At 37.0% G+C, this 25,614-nt stretch overlaps 2 protein-coding genes across 2 annotated transcripts; both read right to left on the bottom strand.

Moving 5' to 3' along the window:
• Window positions 1-427: 427 nt before the first annotated feature.
• On the bottom strand, window positions 428-20,566 carry LOC109084412 (phosphorylase b kinase regulatory subunit alpha, skeletal muscle isoform-like). The gene is given in 35 exon segments (XM_042760752.1): window positions 428-764; window positions 856-1,001; window positions 1,004-1,055; window positions 1,136-1,189; window positions 1,314-1,475; window positions 2,365-2,409; window positions 2,753-2,791; window positions 2,945-3,060; window positions 3,591-3,692; window positions 3,807-3,936; window positions 4,654-4,732; window positions 4,813-4,892; window positions 5,080-5,233; window positions 5,326-5,471; window positions 5,560-5,648; window positions 6,677-6,847; window positions 9,481-9,641; window positions 9,738-9,816; window positions 9,926-10,070; window positions 10,269-10,378; window positions 10,634-10,768; window positions 10,874-10,952; window positions 11,065-11,172; window positions 11,347-11,442; window positions 13,151-13,273; window positions 13,499-13,552; window positions 13,645-13,791; window positions 13,893-13,991; window positions 14,464-14,544; window positions 14,676-14,758; window positions 16,518-16,686; window positions 17,407-17,454; window positions 17,981-18,139; window positions 20,047-20,132; window positions 20,277-20,566. Coding segments are annotated over 34 exon segments (3,549 nt in total). The 5' UTR covers window positions 20,125-20,132; window positions 20,277-20,566; the 3' UTR covers window positions 428-734.
• A 1,920-nt stretch (window positions 20,567-22,486) lies between these two features.
• On the bottom strand, window positions 22,487-24,473 carry leap2 (liver-expressed antimicrobial peptide 2). Its single transcript, XM_019099090.2, has 3 exons — window positions 24,317-24,473; window positions 23,636-23,805; window positions 22,487-23,525 (listed from the first exon to the last, which is right to left on the bottom strand). Exons 1-3 carry the CDS (start codon window positions 24,383-24,385, stop codon window positions 23,486-23,488), a joined length of 279 nt encoding a protein of 92 aa, XP_018954635.1. The 5' UTR covers window positions 24,386-24,473; the 3' UTR covers window positions 22,487-23,485.
• Between the last annotated feature and the right edge of the window lie 1,141 nt (window positions 24,474-25,614).

The raw sequence follows: 25,614 nt of genomic DNA, 5'->3' as shown, positions 1-25,614 counted from the left end.
TATTAAGATGCACCTGTAAGTACTATACATAGGTAGTCACCTCTCCATTAGTTGTAGATTATAAAAATACAGTACACTTCACTCAGTTTACACAGTATAGTTCATCTTTTATATTGGCAAACAAAAACCAAAAAGAACAAAACTGAGTTTCATGCTTAACAGACCTTAGTCAGTATAGAAGCTATATTGATTTTTAATCACATGAAAACAAGGACAGACTTAGTCTTGACAAGCACTGTATAGCGGTTTTAAAGATCACATTTTCACCATGTTGTTAAACAACAGTGCAATACATTGAACACAATGCATTTCCATTCCTCACAGCCTCGTTTTCATTCCTGTCAAAAATTAAATATGGCGCTACACTGACTAAGGTCTATAGAAAACCTATACTGGGACTGCTGAATAACAACACCATCAAACTGTGAACTACCAAAGCGTTTGCTCAACAAAGTTTATTCAATCTTGTTCAAAACGGTTCCAGATTTTGATTTCACACTCAAACTCACACAAACACCTAAATAACTGCTCTAAAATAGTGGTCTCTTCCTCTGTACAATAAAAACTATACTATTTAAAAACTTCATGGTATCACTGTACAGTACAGGCGCCACTAGGCAGGAAGTCCTGGACGTAGGTAGCCACAGCTTTAGTGAGGTAAGTCATGGAGCCAAAGCGACCGCTGGGTGCAGTGTCATACAGGAGCCGGCAGATTCCCGTAGAGAGATCCTTTTCTAAAATACTGTCCTCTGCACCAAGATCTTCTGCAGCAGCAAGAGAAGGAAATTACTTAATATCTGATGATATATACAAAGTGAAATCATGTTATTTGAAGCATTAGTTAAAGGCCCATACCTGGTCCTTGAAGAACATTTCATTGGCAATGTGAACAATCTTCTCTACATGGATGATGCTGCCAACGCTTTGAATGTCCACATCAGCCAGCATTGTAAGTACCAGGATCCCTTCGACCAGCAGCTGCCTATATTCAGGCTGAGGGAACGGTTCAGCACCCTTTCCACATGTACCGCAAACTTTATCTCACCCGGGGTCATCTGGAGAGAGGCAGAGATATAGCTGTTTACAGAGGGGAATTTGTGAAATTATTTTTAAAACACTTTAATTGGTCCTAGACCTCTCTTGTGGTAGAAGATGGCAGCACAAAGCCTTCTATTGAAAGGCCATGACACTGTGGGCAAAAAACAAACAATAAATTATTATATTCCACTATTTTGCATAAAAAATATTTTGCTATGCATTTCATGATCTGTTTCATGTTGTTGACATAATGTTTCCTCGCAAATTCTTCTAACCTTCTGCAGAATCTTCCAGACTTTTTGATAGAAGCCTACAGGAACTCTATTAAGCGCACCATCAAGCCTTCTTCTGCGCAGCCACTGCCCCTGCCGGCTGTCCCGCGACGCACCAACACTGATTGAGCTGTCAAATGCATCAATTGAAGGCATCCGGTACCTCTGTAAATCACATATTAGCACAGATCAACAATCTGTGAAACTGCTTGGTTAGTGGTATGACATACTAGGTGGCACCCCTAGTATAACAGCAATCAACATTAGGCCTATTAGGCAACTAATAAAAACAGCTGTCGACTTTATAACTAAATTATAAATAAGGCCACCCCTTGCCTTCAAAACAGATGTAATTCTTCTTGTGTTAAAGTCATCCTTACACATTTTGTTCACCTAGGCAATCTTCACTAATGAACACAGCGTTTATGAATTTTAATGCCTAAAAACAACTGCCAGAAGTAGAAAACTAAACATGGGCTATAAATGAACTACAGCATTGATGAAATTTAACATTTCAGACAACCACTGTAGTCCCATTTAGTCACTTGTTTAGCAACAGCCTTTTTCAAGGTCACATAAACGCTTGGCAAAAAAAAATATGAGAGGAATATTACTCACATATTTTTGTTGTAGAATATAAATTTGAAACCATCTTGAGCACAAACCTTATTTCAGGCTTTTAACCAAAAACCCATTTACCCATTAAAAACATTTACTTGAGTCAAAAATACTCTGTTTCTGGGTTTTAGGACTGATTTCTGCAGCACACTTCACTTAATCAAAAACAAGTCCACTGCTTATGACATTACAGATACCTTGCTACATTTAACAAAAAAAACAAGACATATCTTGTAAAGTTCCATATTAACATCTATTCCATATTGACGATTTGACTAATAAAAACTACTCATATTTTATGCCACATAAAACAATTTTTCAGGCACAGACTATTTGCCCTTTTTGCAGCTCTGTTAGTTTCTTAACATTACTTGCCCTTCAAAAATCAAAGTGCAAATCCAAAAGTTGATATGGCTTTGAAGAACTGAGGACTTACCCCTGACTCCATGTACTCAGTGTCGAAGGATTGACTTGAAAATGTCTACAAAAAGAAAAGACAGATAGCAATGGGGGAGGTCAGTTTTATGAACTTCACACATCTTTTGAGCCTCCTTCAACAATTATGTTCTCATCACTCGTGGAATTAAACACCTTGCCATGCACCTTTAGAACCAATGAAACCTGTATATTCTCCTTCATGTGACATACAGATTCAAACTTTAGATGTACCGTGATTTTTCTTCCCACAGCATTAAATTCATAGACAGTTAACCCACCAAATTAAGCAACTGATGTCTTGAATTTTTTTTTTTTTTTTTTGAGTTTCTGAACTTAGAGATTAGACCATTACATGAGACTGAGTCACAGCTCATGAGACACATCACCTTACTTTGGAGTGACCATGACAATCGGAGATCTTCCAGCTGAAAACATTTAAAAACTATTAAATGCAGAGACATGACATATACTGTATGGTCGCTTTAATGTTGACACAATTTAATTTACTTGATTGTGCCTTTGTAATATCTGGCCCATGTATGTTTTTGTTTCATCAATCTGGATGTGCGGTCACCTACCATCTTCATGTCACTCTTCAGTTTGCTGATGCCTGCACGCTCACTCTTGGTAGCACCAACATTTCCAACTTCATGGATGGAGATTACAGGACTGGTACCGGGCTCAACTGAACGAACTGACACACATCCAAACCAATCATAGATAGGGTGACCATACATCCTCTTTTTCCCAGACATGTCCTGGCCGGGATTTCTGAATTGCTTTAATTGTCTAGGTTTGAAGTGTGTTTGGCTTAAAGCAGCACTGCGCAGACCGATCGATGATTGACATCAAAGTACCGTGAGACGCTCTGCATGCTGTCCAATTGCTCTCGCGGTGCTTTCTTGTCACACACCGATCGATCTGCACCGTGCCGTTTCAAGCCGAACACACCTATTGGATTTGTTTTCTATTGGTTTCATACTTGCTGAAAGTAAAGATTGAAAAGAAGTTCGACCAACAGCATGCAGGCACTGTACATAATCGTCCAATCATGGCATGCGAGAAGGTGGGATCTACAGAGAATGGTCAAACCAATGGAAATTTTAGACATTTTAGGCAATTTAGAAATCCAGACCAGGACATGTCCAGGAAAAAAAAATATTATAATATAACTATATTTCTACATAAAGTACACAACACTGTAATTCTCATGAAGTCACTCACCACTTCTCTGAACACCAAATTCTTTGCCGCTCAAAATGTGGTGAAGAAGATTCTTCAACTCAGAAGGACTCAGTTTCATCAGACTCTCAGTTGCCTCCTCACCTTCAACACACATAATATATATACAACAAAATTTTTTTTACTTGGAAATGGAAAACACGTCCTCAAATCTCCTAAGATGCACTATGAACAAATGATTAATGATAAATACAGTACCTGAGCAGTTTAGAGACTGGGCCAGCTCAGTTGCCATAACCTGAATGATGAGGCCAATCCTCAGCCGAAACATCTCACTGAACAAACTGGGCTGTGTTCTGATGATCATTGCTAGGTACACTATGATCTCCTAACACATACACGAAAAAAAAAATGTTGAACATAAAAAAAGATCTCACACAAATTGACCGTTTAATAAGCAAGTCCTGAATGGAATCAGTACGCACAGTATTTCTCAGAAAGCTTTATATAATATAATTTGAAATGTTTATTGGCTGATTTGATCATTCTTTGCACTGTCGATATGAAAATATTGTTCTTATAAGGTTATATACACCGCTGTTCATAAGTTTAGGGTTGTTATGATTGTTTTATGTTTTTGAAAGAAGTCTCTTACACTCACCCAGGCTGCATTTATTTGATTAAAAAAAATTCAGTGAAAACAGCAATACTGTGAAATATTATAATAATATAAAAATAGAAAACAGTTATTTTAAATATTTATGAGAAGTAATTCATTCCTGTGATAGCAAAGCTCAATTTTCAACAGTCACTACTCCAGTCTTCAGTGTCACATGATCCTTCAGAAATCATTCTAATTAGCTGATTTGGACAAGAAAAATGTATTATTATTATCAATGTTAAAAAAGACTGAGCTGCATAATATTTTTGTGAAAACCATGATGCATTTCTACGAAATCTTTTCTAAGAACATAAAAAATGTCTGTGCCTTCTGATCAATATAATGCATGCTTGTGAATAAAACTATTAATTTGTTAAAAGAATAATTTTACTGACCCCAGACTTTTGAACAGTAGTGTAAAATCATTGTATGTTTTCAAGTAACCTGTGTGAGGATGGCAACAGTAATGTTGTTCTCGCTGGCTTGATCAATAAGTAAGGCCAGTTGGTCAGGAGGCAAAGGCCTGCAGAGAAACATCCAGATCACCCACATGCTAACAATATAGTGCATCATTTTGAAATGTGAATGACTATGAAAACTCACGCAGTAATGGTCTTCTCTCTGGGCTCTGGCGGTAAACCGACTGTCAAGTGCTTCTGATGGGCCAGCAAATCTGAGCAGGCCTACAAACAAGACCATCAGGCAAAATACAGAACAATTCATGAAGCACATACAATTTAAACACATCCTGTGAATTGAGAGTGCTGATCTAACCGAAAGAGCATATGTAACATTTCTTGGAAGAGAGGAATGCAAATAGCAGCCGGTCTTATAGTTTCTTTTTCCACAAGCTTGCATTTAGATCTTTACCCAGTCCAGTTCCTCCACTTTCTTGCGGAGCACGCCTGAAATCATACGGATGAGATCCCAGCAACGCAGATCTCCTGCCTTCTCATAGAGCTCCACCAGCAAACTCTTGACAGTGGTGCCTTCCCCATGCAGCTGAGTGTCCCAATCCATTCCCCTGTCAGAACACACATTAGATTCAATAGAAAACAAAACAACTATATAGACAACTCGTATAACTCGGTTTCAAACATGGCGAGGGACTTTTACTTGTCTTTGAAAAGGATGTAGAGGATGTCTGCCTGGTCATGAAGGCTCTGAGTCTCTTTAAGCACCTGGACTAGACCACTGTAGTCAATGCCACCATCAGTGTCCAGTGGCAGGTTACACTCAGAGGACACATGCTCTTCTGGACTCTACAGAGATCAATGAAACATCAAAGAGATTTCTGTCATCTCAGTTTTGCATTAACAAAAGATCTTTTGTGTGTGTGCATATACACACATGACTCGTGCGTGGTCCCTTGAAATCTTTTAGATTAAGCACAGGCTGAGGGGAGTGGAAAAGCTTACTGGGAAGATACATGTGCACATCTGAAAAATAGACGAGGAACAGAAAAAACAGGGCAAAAATTAATGGAAATGTATACAGACTTTTCCATGCCTTTTCATGACATTTGAGACAATATTCATGACCTAATGTTCCATTAGTTTACAAGTAAAATAAGAATAAAAATCTTGGTTCAAATTTATCATGTTATGTTAACTAAAATTAATGACTATTAATGCTACGTGTTTGCTTTCTATTTTTCTTTTAATAATAAGTAAAAGCTGTGACTATGCCAGACATTACTCCACACAGAGAATGTATCACATCACTGAATATTGTAATTTGTTTAACCAATATTATGATAAGTAATATTAGTCCTAAATATATTGTGGACATACTGTGGGCATGTTATAGGCCCACTCTGAACCACATTATAAACACGAAACCTGTGGGAATTAATAAAACTATGCAATGGCTATATGCGCAATCCCACACTGAAATTCAGGACCTGATTAAACAAATTATACAGAGTTTTGTGAAATAAATTTCCAGGACTTTTCCAAAACTTTCTTGTTTTTTTTTTTCTTCAAAATTTTCCAGGCATGGAAATTGTGGTTTTAAAATTCCATGACTTTTCCAGGTTTTTCATGACCATACATAAAAATAATATTTTCTTTTGTGACACAGGGGTAGAGTAAATGATGACAGAATTTAGATTTTTTTTTAACTATCCCTTTAAGGTTAAACCGCTAGTCTGTCGAAGCACTTGATGTGGCAACCCGGTCACATAAAACTACACACTTAAGCTTTTTAACGCTTTTAATGTAACATCCTCCCATGTTTGCATGCTACCCTTCATGTCCACTGCTTCTAGGTCTACAGCTTGTGCTATTTTTCAAAAAAAGCATTTACTTCAATAATATTCTATGAGCAAAAAGACCAAACTAATCAATTTTGTAATTTATTGTTGATCATTTCCATTGATGATTAGTTGTTGCATCCCTCAAAATGACCCTTCAACAAGTAAGATTTCAGTTTGAGTACAGCAGTAGTTGATATTGGTTCAGCTCACTGTGGATTTGGAGCTCCTTGGCTTTGTTCATGAGAGACACCATCTCAAGTGTCTTAGTGGCTGCAGCCTTGAAGCGACTCAGCCCTTTTGCCTGTGCCTCGACTCGGAGCCCCCGCTGAGGCACCGCTGCAGTCAACAGCTGGTCTAAGTATTGTGCTAGATCATCTGTATCTGAGAAAGAAAGGGTTAGGAGTCAGGATTAGAAAGAAAGAGACATGAGAAAAAGAGAGGTTGTAGGGTTGGAGGCAAAGATGAGCAGCAATACATTAAAGAAAAAAAGTTTGCAATGCACCAAACTAATGTGTTTATGTAACATTATAGCCTTCAATCAAAATCTAAATGCATTCCTTGGAGAATAATTCAAGCTTGATTACCCAGACAACTCATTTTTAAAATGCTTTAAAGAGCAGGTCATATGGGTTTTTTAAAAATATCTCTTTTGCAGTTTATAATGCAGCTATCCTTAAATAAAAACAATCTGCAAAGTTGTTAATCAAAAAAGTGCATGGTAAATAAAGAGAGAGTCGGTTCCGATTTGCCTTAATGAGTCGTTATATTTTCGAATCTTTTGCTTGTTACAGGATATACGTCACTGGGTAACACATTTGCATAATCCCCATTATGTGTTACGTTATTTTCAATTGAGTGCTCAAAAAAAAGTTTTTGTGCTAATATGTGATGTATACCTAGAGCAGCTTTAGGTTTCCAGGTAAAACACCATATTACTGTTTTACTGAAGTAACGTTAGTTCTGATAATTCGCTGTGAACCTACTATTTCCTAAGAATGTGTCGATTATTGTAGACTGATGTTGTTCTAATTACTTCGTTTAATAATAAAGAATGTAGTGTAGCACACAGACTTTATAATCATTGTGAAATTGCTGTTTAATTTGCTGCACCGGCAGTTACGGGGTTAATGCAGGAGAGTCGAGCGAGTGTTAGGCTGCTCTACCTGATACAGCTGCTCTGCGTTCTGATTAAAAGTTAAGACAGAGCGTCTTTTGTCTGTCATTCTACAAATATTACAGGAGACATATTTTGGTTTAGCACTCGGCTAACGCATCCACTAAGTGTTCACAGTTTAGCAGTTCAACTTTAGCTGTGGGCACGTTTCGCTTGCATAAGTGTTTTTGTATTTTATGTAATTATTATAAGAACAGATTGGAGCACTATATTGATTTGTGTAAAGGTGCTTTGTCAATGGTAGCGCTGGCTAACTGGCTCAAGGACTCATCTCTGTGCCAATCACAGCAGGCTTGGCCAGCTGACCAATCAGAGCAGAGTAGGCTCGAGGAAGGGAGGGGTCTGCTCCGAACTTGCTTGGAACGAATCGTTTGGAAATCATTGGCAAATGACTCTAATATTAAATGTATATTCTGAGAAAATTACAATGTTTTCTGACCTTAGATGCATTTAAACCTGTTGTAGGGCACTCCAACACAATATTAGGACACTTTAAAATACAATATGACCTGCTCTTTAATCCCTAACCCAGTGGTTTCCAATCCTGGTCCTGGAGAACCCCCAACACTGCACATTTTAGATGTCTCCCTATTCAAACACACCAGATTCAACTCATAAGCTCATTAGTGAAGACTCCAAGACCTCAAATGTGTGTTTCACATAAGAGAGAGACACCAAAAGCGTGCAGTGTTGGGGGTTCTCCAGGACCAGGATTGGGAACCACTGCCCTAACCAATCATAAATTTCATTCCTTACAGCAGTGCTTCCCAAACCTGTCCTGGAGGACCCCCTGCCCTACATATTTTGTATGTCTCCCTAATCAGACACACCCAGTTTAGTTCTTGCAGTCTCTACTAACGAGCTGATGAGTGGAATCAGGTGTGTTTGATAAGGGAGACATACAAAAGGTGCAGGGCAGGGGGTCTTCCAGGACAGGTTTGGGAAGCACTACCTTACAGGAAATGCCACAGAAACTTGAATAAAATGCAAAACAAATTGTGACACTGGACCACAGACCCAGTCTTAAGTCGCTGGGGTATATTTATAGCAATTGCCCAAAATACATTGTCTAGGTCAAAATTATTGATTTTTCGTTTATGCCAAACATCATTAGGATATTACGTAAAGATCATGTTCCATGAAGATATTTTGTAAATTTCCTACTGTAAATATATTAAAACTTAATTTTTGATTAGTAATATGCATTGCCAAGAACTTCATTTGGACAACTTTAAAGGCGATATTTTTTTGCGCCCTCAGATTCCAGATTTTCAAAAAGTTGTATCTCGGCCAAATATTGTCCTATCTTAATAAACCATACATCAATGGAAAGCTTATTTATTTAGATGATGTTTAAATCTCAATTACAAAAAAATGACCCTTATGACTGGTTTTGTGGTCCAGAGTCACAATTAATATAAAAAAATGCATGAATCTTGAGCGACATGATGCTGTTTTCACACTTCAGGTGCTCACTGCAAATGATCAACATAAAAATCAACATGGTAACACATCTTGCAATGATAGTAGAGAAAAAAGGCAGAGAAGGCAAAGTAAACCAGAAGAGTCAAAGGTCAGAGATGTGTAAATGTTTCCTCCAGCAAATTCTTCATTATAAGAACTGTTTAGTTCATTAAAAACCATTACACTTGCTCTCCCTAAAGATTGGACTCAAGATCAAAATTAATAAAATGTGGGAACTTTTATGCTAAAAATTTAGTCTAGACCTAAAAGCAATGTAAAATGACTCAATCTCCAAAATGACCCACATAAGTATCTGACCATTTCAGAAGTCATCGTCAAACAAAATCTCTTTAATCGGGATATTATTTCCCCTTACCATCATTGAAGCTCAGGTCATGCACAGCACCTCTAAAGTAGCCATCCTCAACATCATCTTCATCGCAGACCCTATTGGAGCGTGTCTTACCACTATCGAGGAAGCTCAGATGAGCACAACAAGACGTGGTCAGGAACTCAGATAACTTGCCAGTTTGGATCCTAGCAACATTGAGAGAAGCAAGCAAGTAAGCTGAGACTGTCCTTGAATATGTATTGTTGATGATATTATATTTATTTATAGCCTCATTGTCTGACCTTGCCCCTCCAAAATAGCCATCCTGTAGCTTCTTAAGGGTAGCCAGTACAGCAGGGTCCAAGTCTGTGTGTTCATTGTCTAAGAGGTAATGCACAAAAAATTGGGGGGAAAAAAACTACACACTTATTCACATTAAAATTTTTTTTTAGATGACTCCACATTATCAGGGATGCAAATTTTCACTCACTAAGCATGGTCTGGGAAATGGGAAAGGTGACTGTAGGACGGCCGGTCATCCTCCAGCGAGAAGACAGGTAAGACAGGTCAGTGCGCAACATTTCCACAATCATCTTGTTGTCCAGGGCCAGATAGAACTGCTGGTGATCTATGAACTACCGGGGAGTAACAAATGAGAGAAAAAAATGATGAAAAGCATTTGCCATTTAGCACATATTTTAAAAGCTGTGACCATCTTTCGGTGGCTTTAACCTCACCAAGTCATTTTATTTAACTTCTGCTGAATGATAATCAGTGGCTCTCTAAGTCAGCATAAGGCCCAAACATGCCTAATTTAGCACATTATGAAGAACCTGAGGTGTGAAGCTAAAGATGGTGTTGCGGACGATGTACAGCTTGGAGGTTCCCAACACGCCAATCCTACGGTAAGGTCTGCCGGTCAGCCCCAGTCTCTCATTACGCCCTAGAGAAAGATAAACACACACATGCACCCTGAATACATTAAATAAACACTTATGTGAAGAAATCGGTGCAGGATTTACTCTGAAACAATTTTCACTCACATAAACTGAAATAGTATTCTATCATAAAATATACTCCAGTAATGTTTTTATTCTTTGAAAAATAATTTTAACAGCACTGAGTTTAAAAAAAATTGCATGTTTTGTATTTCTTCATACTAGTGTCAAGTGATGCCTTACAGTGTACCACTTCCTACCTAGTCTAGCATAAATATGGCTGAGAACTCGAGATGGTTGCACTCTGATGGGGTGGATGTCTGCCACTGTCTCCACATCAATCCCATTCTTCTGCAGGAGTGCCTTAATATCCTCATTCTCAGCAAGGATGGACACTTATCAGAACAGAAAACAAACATCAGTGTAAATTTCAACCATGCAATGCATCACATGTGCCATAAAGAATTGAGTGCAACTGGTTGAAAAATATTAAAACATACCTTGTACAACAACATCTGGTTTAGGGATGGTAGAGAACCTGCGGTTTAGAGGGTCTATTTCTCCAGGAGCCAAAAAACCCTGAAATGGAAAGGAAAGGAGAAATTGGAGGTGTTTGCCATACTTTCTCAAATATAACTTGGTACGAAGCTTTCAAAAAACTATAGCAAAGATATGACTTTTAACCTCTCACCTCTGCCAAAAGGTTGCCCAGAACATAAAGGGACTGTCCCCACTTCAGAGGGCACTTTCCCATTGGGATCCTCTCCACCGTGTGTGGATTAACATACTCTTCATCCACCTGAAATAAAAATACTAAAAATGTTATCAAAAGTATATATAAAAAAAAAAATATTCATCTAAATTAAATCTGAATTCACATGAATCAAGTGATATTTAATTGCTATACAGATCAGATAAAAAACAAAAACAAACAAAAAAAAACTGTTTAATTAGTTAGGAAGAGATTTCTCACCTTATCTGGAGGAACACTATAGAGTTCAGGCAGCAGCCGTATCCCATCTTTTTGTTTGATCATGATACCTTCCAGAGCTTCTCGATACTCCTGAACCTGAGAGGACAGAAACATGAAAATACAGCCTGCCTCTATCTGCAATACAACCTTGTTTTTTAACCTCTAGAAAGTCTCTCTTAAGCGTTGTCTTTTCACTTTTCTTGTCTTTACACTAGCTGCCAGAAGGCACCACTCCACTTAAAAGGTTAGTTCACTCAAAAATGAAAATTAGGCCATAAATTACTCACCCTCAAGTCATCCTAGGTGTATATGACTTTATTCTTTCAGATGAATCCAGTCGGAGTTATATAAAAGATTGTCTTTGATCTTTCAAGCTGTTTAATGGCACTCAGCGGGTGTAGCAGTACATCCGTCCAAAAGAAGTTAAATAAAAAGCACACATCCATTAAAAAGAAGTGTCTCACACGGCTCCGGGGGGTGAACAAAGGCCTCCTGTAGTGAATCGATGCGTTTTTGTAAGAAAACAACAAAACGTAATCACTTTAATCTAGCTTGTGCCAACAGTTGTACACAGAAGCAGTTCCGGAAGCATGACGTATGAGGTCAGAGTTGCACAGGCGCCACTGAGTCTCATGAAACCAACGTTTGTTAACAGGACCAAAGGAAGCAAAGTTTCCTTACTTTAGCAAAGGAAAACCAGTCTCCTCTCGGCTTATATCAAAATCCTCTCACATTCTTCTTTACAAATCCTCATTTTTTATTTTTAGTTAGTGTTGTTTTTTTTTTTTTGTTTTCTCTGTTTTTTTTCGTGGTTCGTTTCTTATGGGCGCATGCGCAAAGCTGACCTCATACGTAATTCCCTCGGAACTGCTTCCAGTGTACAACAGTGAGCGCAAGCTACATTAAAGTAATTATTACATTTTGAATATAGATATTTTTCTTACAAAAAAATGCATGGATTCGCTACAGGAGGCCTTTGTTCACCCCCTGGAGCTGTGTGAGACACTTTTTTTTTATGGATGGGCGCTTTATTTAATTTCTTTTGGACTGAAGCAATGCAACACCTGCTGAGTGCCATTAAATAGCTTGAAAGATCAAAGACAATTTTTAATATAACTCCGACTGGATTCATCTGAAAGAAGAAAGTCTTATACACCTAGGATGACTTGAGGGTGAGTAATGTATGGCCTAATTTTCATTTTTGGGTGAACTAACCCTTTAAGGCTGAAATAAACTACGACTTTTACAATCTGAACACATTTTAAAACACTAGGTATCCTGTACCTGAATACTGTATACTGTTACAAAACTGTATACAAACTTTATATATTGCTACAAAACTGGGCATCATACATAAAACTCATGCAGAAACATACACCTCGTTGTTATGATACTAAACAATGTGTGTTCTAAAATCAGTTCAAAATATCAAACATATCTGATATCATCTGACTGGATGGAATCATAGTTTGATGCTTAAATTTTTTTTTCATTTTCTGTGAAATCTGTCAACTTCAACTGACCATAATCTGCATAGTATTTTGCCACATACTGAAATTAAACTACATATGCAAAATATATAATGTAAAAAAAGAATGCATGTATATGACAGAAGAGAACAAAGAAGCAGTGCAGAAAGCATTCAATGCTTTGTGTGCTAATGATATTCTACCTCTCAATTAACTTGGTTTTAAACATGTAGGGTAGAAATTTCCTTAAATCTTCAACATATTTATTGAAATTTACATCATATTGACTATTTCGAGAATGAGACTGATTAAACAGAAATTCTGAATGGTTTTACCTGCTCTGGACTGTTGATAAAGATGCCATCCAATATCAGGTAGGTCCAGAAAAGAGGCCACTCACATTCAATGTTTTCAAAAAGCTTCAGCTCAGCAGATTCATAGTATAGCCTGTTGGGGTCCTATTGGGAAAAGAGGTCAAGTATGTAATTTAGTTTATTACAGAAATAATTAGACACTAATTACATCTAACAGGTACAGTACACATCCACATATTTCTGTAATAACTCTTAATACTAGATGTAAAAGTATTTGTTTCTACATATTCTAAAGTATTTGTATAATTAAAAAAATATTCAAATCAATTAATATATAGCCCAATGTGTCTGTGTATTGGACATACTGACCTCTTTAGGAGTTTTGTGGCCATCTCTAAGAAAACGACAACAGCCATATCTTCCCTACATACAAAAAGGGATTCATGTAACAAATATAACCACCATAGAGTGAGAGCTGTTAAACAAGTTCCTCATGTCTGAGATCAAGTTCTGACCTGGAGCTTGGAGATGATTTCCTCCTTAGTGATATTGACTAACTCCATGTCTTCCACAGCAAAGGCTGGATATGAAATAATGGACAGGAGGCCAGCGTCCACCTCTTTAGACGTTGAAGCTCTGGGCAACATGGAGCTCAGAATGGACTGAGAAGAATATGTGGCAGTAAGGAGACGATGATTGTTTTAATTATTTTTTTTTTTTTACCAAGTAAGCTTTTAGAGCACTAGAAGTATTATAGCCTCACCTGGCAGTGCTGGATATCGTCTGCTAAAACATGAACCACAGAGTCTGGTCCCCCTTTGGCCCCAAAGAGATTCAAGTCATCTAGGGCTTCAAGTGCAGCCTGCAGTTACAAAGGGTTCATTCAGGGGCTGTTACAGTGTTTTGTCCTCACAATGTCACAATAAAGCCAATATTCATTCAGTGTGCACTGAAATCCAGGGCCACAGACAACAAATTCAGCTGCCACAATTGAATTTTTACAGATTTTCTAAATTCAGACCAGTACATTGTATTAAGACAAGGTTAAGGGCTAGTTTCCTGACTTTAGAATAGTACTCAGTCTCCTCGGACAGAGAAAGAACAACCAGAACCCTTCTGCTCTGAGCAAAGAGCCACAATAGGAACAAACAGAGATGACACAAGCTGGGAAGGAACACTAAACCACAGAGTTCATGTTGAGGTTACATTGGGTCACATTAATATGAGGTGTTCATGAGTGCACAGCATGAACAGCCCCTCCCCATCATGCCGGTCTGAGAATTCTCAGCTGCTCAGAAGAGGGCTGACTGTCTATTTTGCTTCAACAGACTCACTTTAGCCATCCCTATTGAGCTGACATTGAGCTCAGGGATCCCCTGATTGGTTTTGTCTCCTCTCTCCCACATCCCATAGTCCTGAACAATCACAGGAGAAAATGCCAGTTACAGAGAGTGGCTCTTTAATAACAAATACAGACTAAAATGAGAAAAACATACAAACATATACAAATACATAAGGCCTATATGATCGATACTGAGAGACTTACAGCCACTTTGTATGCAGATTCAGTGTAAAACAGCAGATTTTGGACCACATCCACCTCGTCCTGAGTGTACACAATGTGTAGCCCTATAAGGACACAAGACATGTCAAAGGTTATGTGGGAGAAGATCTACTAATGCTAGGCTCAGTACACAAAGTATCCAATCAGATTCCAGGATTTCTGAACAAAAGTTTTTTAGGTTTGGAATGACATTAGGGCAAGTAATGACAGCATTCTTCTTCTTTTTGAACACTCTTACAATTTGAGCTCACGACCGATCACAAACTACAACCGCAATCTTTATCATTTATTACTTGTGCAGGCCTACTAAAGACTGTAAAATGAGGACAAAAAGAGATTCTACTGTTTTAGAAGAAAAGAAAGAAAGCTTGAACACTTTTAAAGGAAGAACCGAGCACTCTTAAGAGTCTCAGGTATCTTGATGTGTCTTAAAGAGCAGGTCATATGGGTTTTTGAAAAATCTCTCTTTTGCAGTTTATAACGTAGCTATCCTTAAATGACAACAATCTGCAAAGTTGTTAATCAAAAAAGTGCATGATAAATAAAGATATTGTCTCTCAAAAGAGAGAGTCGGTTCTGAATCGCCGTAACGAGTCATTATATGTTCGACTCTTTTGCCTGTTACCGGTGTACGTCACTGGGTAACACATTTGCATAATCCCCGCCTGCCCGCGAAATACGAACAAAGTCTGACCTGCCCACAAACACTTTTGCTATTAGTGCGTTTACATCATGTTGAGAAGACGCGGTGTTCAAGGATACCACAGAAATACAATTCGAGCCTTTTGTTGTGTGCTTGTCATTTTATCAAGAACTGCTTCTCTAATCTTGGCTTTTATCTTCGTTGGCTACTAATCTTCTTAATTTGGACTAACAAGCTCTCTGAACCACGACCTGTAAGTAGTACGATTGATACGTTAGGTGTACATTTTCAATTGAGTGCTCAAAATATAATTTTTTTGTGCCAATATGTGATGTATACCTAGTGCAGCTTTAGGTTTCCAAGTAAAGCACGATATTACTGTCTTACTGAAGTAGTTCTAAAAATTCGCAGTGAACCTAAGAATATGTGGATTATTGTAGACTGGCGTTGTTCTAATTACTTTGTTTAATAATAAAGAATGTAGTGTAGCACACAGACTTTATAATAATTGTGAAACTGCTGTTTATTGTGCTGCACTGGCAGTTACAGGGTTAATGCGGGAGAGATGAGTGATTTCGGCTGGTGCTCCTGTGATGCAACTGTTCTGTGTTCTGATTAAAAGTTAAGACCAAGCGTCTTTTGTCTGTTGTTCTTCAAACATTACAGTAGACATATTTTGGTTTACAAACTGTATTGTTTAATCAGTTAGTCACGTAAGCACTCGGCTAACGTATCCACCTAGTGTTCACAGTTTAGCAGCTAAACTTTAGCTGGTGGGCACGATTCGCTTGCATAAGTGTTTTTGTATTTTATGTCATTATAAGAACGGATTGATTATATTATTGTTTTATGTAAAGGTGCTTTGTCAATGGTAGCGCTGGCTCAAGGACTCATCTCTGTGCCAATCACAACAGGTTTGGCCAGCTGACCAATCAGAGCAGAGTAGGCTTGAGGAAGGGAGGGGCTTGCTCCGAACTTGCTTGAAACGAATCATTTCCTAATCATTGGCAAATGACTCTAATATTAAATGTATATTCTGAGAAAATTACAATGTTTTCTGACCTTAGATGCATTTAAACCTGATGTAGGGGACTCCAATACAATATTGGGACACTTTAAAATACCATATGACCTGCTCTTTAAGCCATATTATGCAAGCTCTAAAGGGAGACCTGGAGTACCTGAAGCTGTCATCTGAGCCAGGAAGAGGAGATAGACTGAGGTAGCGTCAAGCTGGAGATGCCCCCATTCACTGTCACCCACCACAGTGGCACAGGTCTGAGTGTTGTACTTGGCGTGGAGGCTGTCCAAAGTGCTCTTACTGTATTTGAACTTCTCCACTTTGTCCAGCTGCAGTGAAAAGTGAGAGAACAACAGAGAGCACTTCAGAGCACTTCAGACAATATCTAATGGACAAAATGGTAATATGTGTTATGCACAATTGAACTGTGTATGAGACTGATAGATTGCATAACCATGTATGTGCATTTGTGTGTACAACTTTATGTACACTACAGTTCAATAGTTTGTGGTATGTAAGCTTTTTTTAATGTTTCTGAAAGTCTCTTTATGCTCACCAAGGCTGCATCTATTTGATTAAAATACAAACAGTAAAACGGTAATATTGTGAAATAGGCTATTATTACAATTTAAAATATCCATTTTAGATTTTAAAATACTTTCAAACATAATTTATTTCTGTGATGGCAAAGCTGAATTTTCAGCAGCATCTTTAAATTTTTAAGTGTATGATGTTAATTATGAATTTGTTGTTTCATGATGATTTGGTGCTCAAGTAAAGTTTTTTGTTTTTATTGAGTCTTCAGTGTTAATTTGTTTTTTTAAATGTGTGTTAACCAAAATATCTATTTTCAGGATTCTTTAATAAAATTCAAAAGAATAGCATTTCTTTGAAAAAGAATAAAATACTGAATAAAAGTATTAATTTCTTCTTCTTTTCTTTAAATCTTACTGACCCTTCAACTTTAGAATGGTAGTGTATGCATGTATGTTCATTATCTTACTGCCTAATTAGCATGTAGTGTGCTTAATGATAATGGCGGGTGGTACCTGTCGCATGATGCACTGAAGAATTCCCCTCATCAACTTCACCACGCTCTATAAGAAGAAAAAAGAGATCAAGACACACAGACTGCCTCCAAAACAACACTTGGAACACAGGCTCAACTGTGACCTTTCAGCTCTTCATTTAATAGCACAGACATGAGTAACATAACACCTCTGAACCACTGTAAAGAGACAGCTTAGATACACTGATACATACACACACAGTCATGAATAGTCAACTGACCTTTCTTTAAAAAACACGTGCATGGAATTAAAATAATACAATACACTGCTGAATATTTTGGTATGGCTTCTAATGTAAGATCATTCAAATGATACAACAGTTGCCACATGCGCTCGTGTGATTAAAAGTCTACAACATGTTCTCATGAACAAATGTTGTTACTGAATAAATATCTTAAAAGCTGTACTGGTTTAATAAGAGTACTTAATCAGTTCATCCTGTGAACATTCATTCATGTAACAAAACAGATTCCTCAGGTTACAGAATCAATACCAATGCACTGAGCAAAAATAAATAAATAAATAAATAAATAATTCCCATTGCAGTTGGTACCTGCTCAAGCTCATAGGCTTTAGCCTTGTCTTCATCACGGTCTGCGTTCTTCCTGTAAGCCAAACTGAGGGCCCAGACAGACAGGATACTATAGACATTGTCCCTCACCCAGGCATCCGGCTGCTCTTTGCTTGCTGGTAACAGACCTGTCACTGGGTCCTACAAGTTATCAATACAGCTAGTTAAAAATGTCCAGTGCATCAGGTACTACACTACAGTGGTGTGAAATTGTTGGCCCCCTTCCTGATTTCTTTTTTTTTTTTTTTTGCATGTTTGTCACACTTTAATGTTTCAGCTCATTAAACAAATTTAAATATTAGTAAAAGATGACACAAGTGAACACAACATGCAGTTTTTAAATTAAGGTTTTTATTATTAAGGGAAAACAAAATCCAAAACTACATGGCCCTGTGTGAAGAAGTGTTTGCCCCTAAACCTAATAACTGGTTTGGACACCCTTAGCAGCAACAACTGCAATCAAGCGTTTGCGATAAGTTGCAATGTGTCTGTTACAGCGCTGTGGAGGAATTTGTGTCCACTCATCTATGCAGAATTGTTGTAATTCAGCCACATCGGAGGGTTTTCGAGCATGAACCACCTTTTTAAGGCCACATCATCTCAATAGGATTCAGGTCAGGACTTTGACTGGGCCACTCCAAAGTCTTCATTTTGTTTTTCTTCAGCCATTCAGAGGTGGACTTGCTGGTGTGTTTTGGATCATTGTCTTGCTGTAGAACCCAAGTTCGCGAACAGATGGCTGGACATTCTCCTTCAGGATTTTTTGGTAAACAGCAGAATTCATGGTTCCATTTATCACAGCAAGACTTTCAGCCTCAGACCATCACACTACCACCACCATATTTTACTGTTGGTATGATGTTCTTTTTCTGAAATGCGGTGTTACTTTTACACCAGACGTAATGGGACACACACCCTCCAAAAAGTTCAACTTTTATCTCATCAGTCCACAGAGTATTTTCCCAAAAGACTTGGGTATTATCAAGATGTTTTCTGGCAAAACTGAGACGAGCCTTTGTTCTTTTTGCTCATCAGTCGTTTTCATCTTGGAACTCTGCAATGCAGACCATTTTTGCCCAGTCTCTTTCATATGGTGGAGTCATGAACACTGACCTTAACTGAGGCAAGTGAGGCCTGCAGTTCTTTATATGTTGTTGTCGGGTCTTTTGTGACCTCTTGGATGAGTCGTGGCTGTGCTCTTGGGGTAATTTTGGTCAGCCGGCCACTCCTGGGAAGGTTCTCCACTGTTCCATGTTTTTGCCATTTGTGAATTATGGCTCTCACTGTGGTTCGCTGGAGTCCCAAAGCTTTAGAAATGGCTTTATAACCTTTTCCAGACTGATAGATCTCAATTACTTATATTTAAATATATATTTAATATTTAAATTTGTTTGATGATCTGAAACATTAAAGTGTGACAAACATGCAAAAAATAAGAAATCAGGAAGGGGGCCAACACTTTTTCACACCAATGTATATATATGTATATGTATATATATATATATATATATATATATATATATATATATATATATATATATATATATATATATATATGTGTGTGTGTGTGTGTGATATATATATATATATATATATATATATATATATATATATATAATTAATATACAAGCATTACTTTTACCACACAAAAAAAAAACATAAACACATACTATATATATATATATATATATATATATATATATATATATATATATATATATATATATATATAAGTGAAATAATTTTAATTATTTTAGAATAAAATAGTTAATAATTAAATACACTATCACAGAGGAAATAATTTTTACCACTTTTGGTGGCAAAAGCCCTGGTTAAATTCTGCCCCTGATATAGCATACACATGTAGACTTAATTTTTACTTTTCATACATGAAAGGAGTGTGTTAACACAACACTTAACTGCATACTCATGTCTCCGCATAATTAAAGATCCAAGAGCTGTGGCAGATCGAAAATATCTACATATAAGGAATGAAGGCATGTTTAGTAAACACACAAACAGTTTAGAGGAGAAATGCTGACACTCACTTGGTGACGCAGAATAGTCTGATGAACTATCCGCGCGTAGTTGTCAAGTTTTACTCCAGAGTTGCTGCGACTCCTCATTTTAGTTCCTAAAAAGTTGCGACAAACCTTTATGCTTCAAAAACCGCCAACATCCTCCTGAAATAAACCAATATGCACATCAAGAAGAGGAGTGTTTACAATACGTGCTTTTTTCGAGAACGCTTGTGTAGAATCAATGAATATAAACAAACCTGAACAAGAAAATCCGGAAGGAAATATTCCTCTTGCACACACGCGCTTACACTGAAGCCAGTTACAGTCCGCTGGGAGGATCTTCCGACTTTTCAAAATAACACCGGTGAGCTCAAGTTACCTATATAAAGTCGAATACATTTATAGTGACAAACTTTTTAAAGGAACTAGTCTGAAAAGCTTAGGGAGTAAAGTCGTTAAAACGGTGACCTCAAAGATTTTCACACATCTTGTGAAAACATAGAGTACATTGCGTTCCTGACGTCATGTCATGAAGGACCTGCGTTCAGAAGAATCGTGTTGAAAAAAAAAATAATAATAATCCTTGTTGAACCTTGTAAAACAACTCTAACAAACAAAAACAAAGATTCGACTCATTTTTATTATACCGTTTAAGAACGAGCGTTAATTCACAAAACAGTGAAACTGCACTTTAAAACTGAACTGATGCAGGAAGATACAAGAAAAAAAGCAAACTGAATGTACAAAATACTTAAAATCCCTTGTTAATTAATTCTAATTAATCATCCCCCTGATAGTTTGCTTTAATTTATTTCACTTAATATGTTTATTTGGCCTAATTGGTTATTTTCTTGCTATTATGATTGTAGCAGTGAGTACACTTTGTAAAACATCAGTATAATTCTTTGTTAGTTTCTTGTTTTGGGGAAAAAAACACCTTTTGTTACAAACATTTAGAACAAAATTTACTTGCACAAAACTCACCGAAAGAGCTGTATATTTACTTTTCTTTTTTACATCTGTGATATCATAAAGATGTGTCTCGCACACACGTCCACTTAGTGGCAGCAGTCACATCCTAACACATTTCCAATCATTAAACTTACTTATTTCTTACTTTGTTTATTTTTTTGTTTGCATTTCAGAATTTCACCCCTCCTCCCTTTCAGCTCTAGTTCTGAATGGTGATTTGCGTCCAAATCATTTTAGACAATTGGACATTTTGGCTTATCATTGCACTATCCCTAATCTTATCTTGTTATTTTGATGTGTATACCTATATTATTATTTAACATACACCCTTTTTACTGAAAAGTAATTATTTTGGGATGTTTAAGATGGTTGCGTTTTTTTTTGTTTTGTTTTGTTTTTTTTAAATCCTTGATTTTTGGGTGGTTGGCAGAATAATGTGGTTTGCAGAAAAAATGAAATAAAATAATAAATGCAGAAAATGTATACTATATTTACAGAATAACCTGTACATTTTTCTGTCAAAAACTGTAATTTAAAAAAAAAAAAAAAAAAAAAAAAAGCCACATGACAAAACAAAATTCATCACAAGTAGCATTATTTACTAATATATAGTAGGGTTCCTAATGATATACACACAAATACAAAACACCATCATGGTTACACACACAACACTAACATAATGCAATAAACATTCAACAACATAAATTGTAACATAAAACCATAATATACATAACTGATAACAAAAAATAGTAAGAGAATTTACCATTAACCAATTAAAAGTTTTTTGCTATAGCATTTTACAATCTTTTACAGTTAAAGTTAAAATTATTTTTACAGAAAAAGTCATATTTTCCAGTGCTCCTCATGAGTACGGTATGGTTGTTACACAAATCAGGAGGAGTGACACTGATCACTAGTAGCCTGCTCAACTTTGGTTCTGTGAATTCCAGAGTTCGTCGTCACTCAGAATGTGCGTGAACAGCACACCGAGGCTGAGTGCTGAGCTGCTGCTCATAATCCTCAACATGTCACCATAATGACTTCATGTCGTGATCTTCATATCTCTTGATCTGTCCAACAACAAAACTGTCAATGATAAAATGCCAAAAAAAGATTTGCCATTTGAAAAGTGTCATTTTTCTTTTGTTCTGTTTATTATCATTTCAGAATCACTGATTTATATGTCTCTGAATGTTGTAGTCCCCAATCTGCACTGCACATGCTTGGCTAACCTCTGTGAGGTCTGTGCCATATCAGCCAAATAGCTGCTGTGTGCTGCTAACCTTGAGAAACCCTGATCACACTGCAGAGGCTTGAATGACAAATCTGTAACAGTTATCGCCGTCCAGCTATTCAAGCCAAATTCACAAATGTTTACATTTTTAAATGCACTAGAATTAAGTTTTTCCTGGAACTGCAGCAGTGAAATATTCTGGCAAACTGCATCGAACTGTGCAACGGTAAATGCAATAAATGGAGTTCATGACATAAAAGCCATTTTCTCGGAACATGTTTTTATTTCAGAACCCCAAAGTTCAATCATATGGAGATGCACATATAGAGTTACAGTACAGTAAATATAACTTATAAATCTTATATTGATATATAGAGATACATAAAAAAGAGCTGTTGAGTCATACAAAATGAAAAGAGAAATACAATAAATAAGTAATCCCATATTGAAACGATGCTTGTAAATCCTGATCTGTGAGATGAGGTGGAGACGCTTGTATATAACAACATAAATAGTGACAGGTAAATGAGTCTTAAATAAAAAAATAAAAAATGTGAGCACGCAGACAAAGGCAAAGAATGGAGGCAAATGGTTAATAATATATAGGCTAGGCACAATCAATAATGGCAACCTTTGCACTTTCTCTGTCCCTTTTCTCCAGACTATCTTTGGTTCAACGACATTTGGGTTGAGCTAAGGCACTAGTAGACACATTTGCCTACACTTACATATTTAGCTTACAAGTAACATGATCTAATACTACACACCAGTTTCCAGGTTTGGACTAATTTTAGTCCTAAGATCAGTTGTTAGTGCCAAAAGCTATACTCTCTCTAGCTATACTCTCTCTATACTGCTCTATGGACATCCAGAACAGGGATTGGACTTGATCTGGTTCAGGAAAACTGGCCCAAAACACCTACTGTATCACCTTCCCAATACCACCTGAAATATGTTTATCAAAAATGTCATGCAAATCCCACTAATAATGCTTCTTGTATATAGCAATATCACTGTGCAGGTAGATTATGAGGTTTATGTTGATTTCATTGCACTCTTAAAATAGTCCACATGTTATGTACCTTATGATAAGCACAATCTTCAGAACTTTACCTATTGCCTCATTTGTGGCTTACTATATGTCTAACTGATGATTAACTGCATTGCACATTCAGTTGCCTCCTGCTGCTCACTGAATCAAGCTTTCGTTGTGCATGATGGTGTAGAGACGTCAGATCAGAGAAGGAAGGAGTCTTCATTTTAGGAATGAATCGGTTGGCTGTAGGAACAGTGGCCTTTCCTGTGGAACACAATTAAAATTGACAATGAGTTCTTATGTTTCTTGTTTAAAAGATATGTTTGAAAGTACTGTCAGTAGGACAAAACACTTGATTCAAACAATGCATTCACCTGCATATTCCTGTCGAGCACTCATAGTTGTTCTGGCAGTAGGCGCCATGAGGTTTAGTGCCCATGATCCTCCATAATGGGGTCATTCGAGCTGTTCTCTTTAGTGACCTTTCAACTTTCTCTACAGAAGTTGAAGGTGTGTCTGACTTTGGCACAGGATTGCAGGTCACCTGAAACACACAATGCGTCAGTCAGCTCTACTCTCATGTAATATTAAATAAGTAATATCCATAAGCTAAAATTATACACGTGTTTCTGCATAGGTTATGTAGTGCATTAAATGGTTTTAATGCATACCTGCCAGCCAATCAGAATCGAGTATTCAGACGAACCATGGTATAAGTAGTTATGTTTTACGACTTTGACTATTAGGTTTCTAATATGTGATTTTAATTTCTTAACATTATTTAAAATGCTCCTTTAAAATGGTTCCACCCTTAAACAATAATATAAAAACATATATAATGTATTATTTTAACTGGTTAGTTTATATTATTAAAATATTATGTTAATGATATTACGATAATGTTTTAGGTCATCTAAAGTATTTTTTAAAAAGATTCCACTGAAGGAAGAAGTGAACACACTAACATAAATATCAAAAGCCAACAGTTTAGGGAGCCGTGAACAAAATCATTTATAAAATATAAAAAAAATGAAAAAAAATACAATCATAATTACCTGCTGGACAAGCACCAAAAACAGCAGGCACCAGGCGAGAAGAGCCCGTTTGTGATTGTGATCCTGCATGCTGAATGAGAAATAGTTCAGTTGCTGTAACAGTGAGCTCACAGCGACACTGACGACAGAGACGATGTACTGTCTTATATACCCTCCTGTCAGCAGAAGAGAGACTCTCCCTCATCCCTTTAACTTCCTCTCTCTCTCTCTCTCTCTCTTTCTCTGCCTCTGTCTCTCTGCTTTTTCATTACCAGATGTGCCACATGTTTGCTTAATGTTTGTGACTTGGATAAGCTGCCCTCTGGGACTCTGGGAGAGAATGCAGCCAGAGTTGAGAGAAGCAAAGGATAAGAAAGAACGAGAGGAATGAGAGATAAGAACAAAAATTAATCATATTTTGGACATGTGCTTGTCACTCTTTAGAAATCGGTGATGTTTTACCACAGTTTATTGAACTGTACATTTTAAACAGCTATTCAGTGGTATTTACTGATATAAAAACTGGTTTAAATGTGTAGATGAGATAATATAAATCAGATTTAACATTTCCCTTCCTGTTTCTTTAAAATTCCCGTTGACATAGTTCTTCTGTCTCCATTTTATCATTCAAACATGCACGAGGGCCTTGAAAAAGAACAATGGCTGATTACGGAATCTGCTGTGTTTTAATGAAGAAAAACCAATAGACAAAAAACAAAAGGGGAAAAAAAGCTGTGGCTAAGTCGCAGGAAAAATGACAGCGGGTCAGACATGAGTTGAACACTGATCCAGCTCATCACAAAGGTTCCACACTGACTCATAGTGTTTACTGGCTATGATGCTGCTTATCCTCTTAGGATTGTCAGTTCATGTAAATAATACCCAGTACTATTTCATAAGCTGGTGGCCTTGTTTTAAACACTTCTAGCTTACTCACTTTACTGGTCTTAGTGTTGTGATAGAGCTCAAGGTTTATTGTGGTTCTGCAGGTTTCTTCTTGAGTGAGAGGCAAACATGATTTGTTGAGATCAATGTTGCATCTAAATCTATACTGGTTAAGTGTTTGAGATCAAGCTTGTCACACTGGTCACCTGATTACTTCACAATTTGAGGACTGGCCTTTCTTTTCTATATGCTTGTAGTTGTTACAACCCTGTTCAAAAGTTTTTGTTTTTTTTCTAAAAGTAATTCATGTTTTTATTAAGAAAGGACATACTGCATTGATCAAAAGCAGCAGTAAAAACATTTATAATGTTACAAATGTTTTAAATTTCAAGTAAATGCCATTCTTTTGAACATTCTTTTCAAAGAATCCTGCA

The sequence above is a fragment of the Cyprinus carpio genome, chromosome A7 (genome assembly GCF_018340385.1).
Source record: "Cyprinus carpio isolate SPL01 chromosome A7, ASM1834038v1, whole genome shotgun sequence".
Taxonomy (NCBI): domain Eukaryota; kingdom Metazoa; phylum Chordata; class Actinopteri; order Cypriniformes; family Cyprinidae; genus Cyprinus; species Cyprinus carpio.
This window is presented reverse-complemented; position numbering and strand designations above follow the sequence as displayed.

Excerpts from the sequence above, each read along its gene's own strand:
- leap2 (XM_019099090.2), bottom strand. The coding sequence starts at position 24,385 with ATGCAGGATCACAATCACAAACGGGCTCTTCTCGCCTGGTGCCTGCTG. Across the intron at positions 23,806-24,316 it reads TTTTGGTGCTTGTCCAGCAG|GTGACCTGCAATCCTGTGCC; the intron begins GTAATTATGATT and ends TGTGTGTTTCAG. Across the intron at positions 23,526-23,635 it reads TGCTCGACAGGAATATGCAG|GAAAGGCCACTGTTCCTACA; the intron begins GTGAATGCATTG and ends TGTGTTCCACAG.